The sequence below is a fragment of the Monopterus albus genome, unplaced genomic scaffold (assembly GCF_001952655.1).
Source record: "Monopterus albus unplaced genomic scaffold, M_albus_1.0 scaffold17.1, whole genome shotgun sequence".
NCBI lineage: Eukaryota > Metazoa > Chordata > Actinopteri > Synbranchiformes > Synbranchidae > Monopterus > Monopterus albus.
In genome coordinates, this window is record NW_018127897.1 from 4,418,589 (window position 1) to 4,422,228 (window position 3,640).

A 3,640-nucleotide genomic window follows, 5' to 3' on the forward strand; every position below is an offset into this window, starting at 1 on the left:
GAGTACAGGCTGGAAGTCCCAAAGTCAAAATGGGATACACCTCCAAAGGTGGTTGAGAATGACCAAGCTAAGATCCTGTGGGACTTCAAGATACAAAGTGACAAACTGGTAATGGCCAACCAAACGGACATAGTAGTGGTGGACAAACAGAAGAAGAAGGCCGTAGTGATAGATGTAGCAATCCCAAGCAATAGCAACATCAGGAAGAAGGATCACGAGAATCTTGAGAAATACCAAGGGCTGAAAGAAGAACTAGAAAAGATGTGGAAGGTGAAGGCACAAGTGGTCCCCATGGTAATAGGAACACTGGGGGCTGTGACCCCCAAACTGGGTGAGTGGCTCCAACAGATCCCAGGAACAACATCTGAGATCTCTGTCCAGAAGTGTGCAGTCCTAGGAACAGCTAAGATACTGCGCAGGACGCCCAAGCTCCCAGGCCTCTAGTAAAGGACCTGAGCTTGAAGGAAGAAATATAAGACTGCCCCAAAGTGGGAGGCGAGTGGGGGATACATGTATATATATATGTATATGAAGTGACCAAAGCCGATGTGCTGTATATACTGTATATTAACAAAAGAAGACACAATGCAGAACAGACCTTGCTGTTTTTATTAATGTAGTCTTTGAAGTCATCATCTTTGGTCATAACGGCTTTGGAGATGAGAGGCTGGTAGGTGATGCAGATGGTGGGCAGCAGAGGGGCACTGGTTGTGTTGGCCAGCCATGTGATCTTTGCTGTCTTCTTATAGTCCTTGTTGTCCAGGTTCAGACGAGCCTCCATGGACACAACCTTAGAGTCAGCCCCTCTAAGAGGTGAGAAAGGGTGAGAACATGAACAACTGGACAAACCATGGGATTATTAAAAACTGTATAGATTACCTGAGCAATAAACATACATACTTGTTGATCTTGGTGATGATGAGGTTGCCCCAGTTGATGAAAGTGACCACCTCACCCTCTGAGAAGGTCTCAGCATCAGATCCTTCAATCAGAACTCTAGGTCCATACCAAACCTCTTTCATGCCCACCTCTGCGTTCTGGATGGGCATATAAATGGCTTCAGAACTGGCATGTGTACTAGTACAAGGCTTCCACTGCCACTCACCATTTCCCTATTCATGCAAGTGAAGCTAAAACATTTTAAAATGTGTTTTATGTACCTTCCAGGTACACAGTTCATTTTGATAAGTTACCAAAGTCAGCTCAGAGACTCTAAACTTGCTCAATATATAGTGGCTAAAGCATGATTCAACACATTAGTGCTTATTTTTATAGTTTTATAATATTGTTAGAAATCACAATTATCTATAATCCTGGAGGTGCATTCACATGAGGAAAGGAAGGTCTGAAGACAAAAGGTTTACTTGTTTAGCAAAAAGTAACTGGAAAGTAGTGACAAGAACATATCAGACAGCAAATATCATGAGGAGCTCAGACAAGGAGTCGATACACTTTCCATAGACCAACTGTTATACAGTATCGGTTGGAGTATACCAACAGGCAAATGGTGCTGAGGCCAAGTACAGCAACAAAACGAAAAGGCAAGAAAAAACCATCACAAACTGTGATGTCCACAGGCATGATTTTTACTGACAATTTGGAAGTAATGTTTGAGGAGCCAGAGCAAAGTAGTGATACAGTGGATGTGCCTACTGTACATGTGTGACAAACCATCCTTATTTCAAGTACACAGAAATTTGACAAAGGTAGGAATCCCTCCTAGCCAGAATGTTTTAGTCAGAAATGTGGTGTGCTTCACACAGCAGCGTCTGTCCAGTAAAAGTGTAAGCAAAGAGCAGTCACTATTTTAAAATAAAGTTCAAATGAAAGTGTTATGAGCCCACTGTGCTAAGTAAAAAGAGTATTTGTGTACATGTGTAGCAGAGGGAGACAGAGTCCTCTAACCTTAGGGTGTTTGGCCACTTCCTTCATCTCCTCTGCAGCCTCTGGGACAGAAACAGGAACAACATAGGAGGAGGACAGAGCTGTGTATCTGGGAGCTACTGGGTCGATAACCTAACACACACACACACACACACACACACACACACAGGTCAGTAAAAGATGACCAGTGCTTTTTGTCCATCTCCACAAAGTGCTGAATAATGAAAGGATTCAGCAGAAAATGATGCAGATTTATTCAAAAACAATTTTCTTTAAAAATAAACCAAAGAAATCTATACAAAACAACACCAGCTCAGATCATGTCAAATGAAGGAAGTCAGACACATACAAGAAAGACCAGTGAAGAGAAGCTGATTTCACGAGTGAACCATCATTATATGCAGGTCATGGAGATAAAGCTTTTATTCGGCCAACATCCACTTTCACTATTTTACCAGACAGCTTGAGTGTTGAGGAGCCAAAATAACAACTGAATGTGTTTAAAACCAGGCTAAACATCAGCCCAGCAGGAGCACTGTTGTTTAGCTTATAGCATCCAATTTAAATATTTGTGGTTATTACTGATCTCATTATTTCTCTTCTTACCGATGTTTCCAAGGTATCTTTTCCAAGGTTCTTTTTAATTTCTTTTTATACTAAAGTGACAGTGGCTGCAGAAAAAAACATTAAAAAATCATATCAATAATCAGGACATGCTGACAAAATGCAGATTTTCTGTAAGCATTGAATTTGACAGTGACCTCTAACCTCAGGAAACAAAGCATGAAGTATTTCTGAAAGCTACACTACCGGTCAAAAATTAAAGATCACCTCCATGTCTCCAGTTTTTATTTTGGCCTTAAATGGTACAAAACAAATTAGATTAGATTAAACTTTATTGTCATTACCCAAGTACAAGGCAACGAAATACAGTTTAGCATCTAACCAGAAGTGCAATAACAGCATCGCTGAGTGCGCAGTATCTACAATATGTACAGTCAGTACTAAATTACCAATAGTAATGTACAACTGATATTTACAGTGAGATATGTAGGGTAATGTACAATATACAGTGGGTACGGAAAGTATTCAGACCCCCTTTGTTATATTGCATTTAAGTTCATTTTTTTCCTCATTAATGTACACACAGCACCCCATATTGACAGAAAAACACAGAATTTTTGACATTATTGCAGATTTATTAAAAAAGAAAAACTAAAATATCACATGGTCATAAGTATTCAAACCCTTTACTGTGACACTCATATATTTAACTTAGGTGCTGTCCATTTCTTCTGATCATCCCTGAGATGGTTCTACACCTTCATTTGAGTCCAGCTGTGTTTGATTATACTGATTGGACGTGATTAGGAAAGCCACACACCTGTCTATATAAGACCCTACAGCTCACAGTGCATGTCAGAGCAAATGAGAATCATGAGGTCAAAGGAACTGCCTGAAGAGCTCAGAGACAGAATTGTGGCAAAGCACAGATCTGGCCAAGGTTACAAAAAAATTTCTGCTGCACTTAAGGTGCCTAAGAGCACAGTGGCCTCCATAATCCTTAAATGGAAGACGTTTGGGACGACCAGAACCCTTCCTAGAGCTGGCCGTCCGGCCAAACTGAGCTATCGGGGGAGAAGAGCCTTGGTGAGAGAGGTACAGAAGAACCCAAAGATGACTGTGGCTGAGCTCCAGAGATGCAGTCGGGAGATGGGAGAAAGTTGTAGAAAGTCAACCATCACTGCAGCCCCCC

General features: G+C 41.2%; 1 protein-coding gene across 1 annotated transcript in view; it reads right to left on the bottom strand.

Annotated features, from left to right (window-relative positions):
- The window catches only part of eprs1 (glutamyl-prolyl-tRNA synthetase 1), a 25,594-nt gene that overhangs the window by 11,037 nt on the left and 10,917 nt on the right, over positions 1–3,640 (bottom strand). Inside the window, 3 exon segments of the mRNA XM_020592393.1 lie at positions 599–806; positions 901–1,037; positions 1,906–2,016. Coding sequence (XP_020448049.1) covers positions 599–806; positions 901–1,037; positions 1,906–2,016 — 456 coding nt within the window.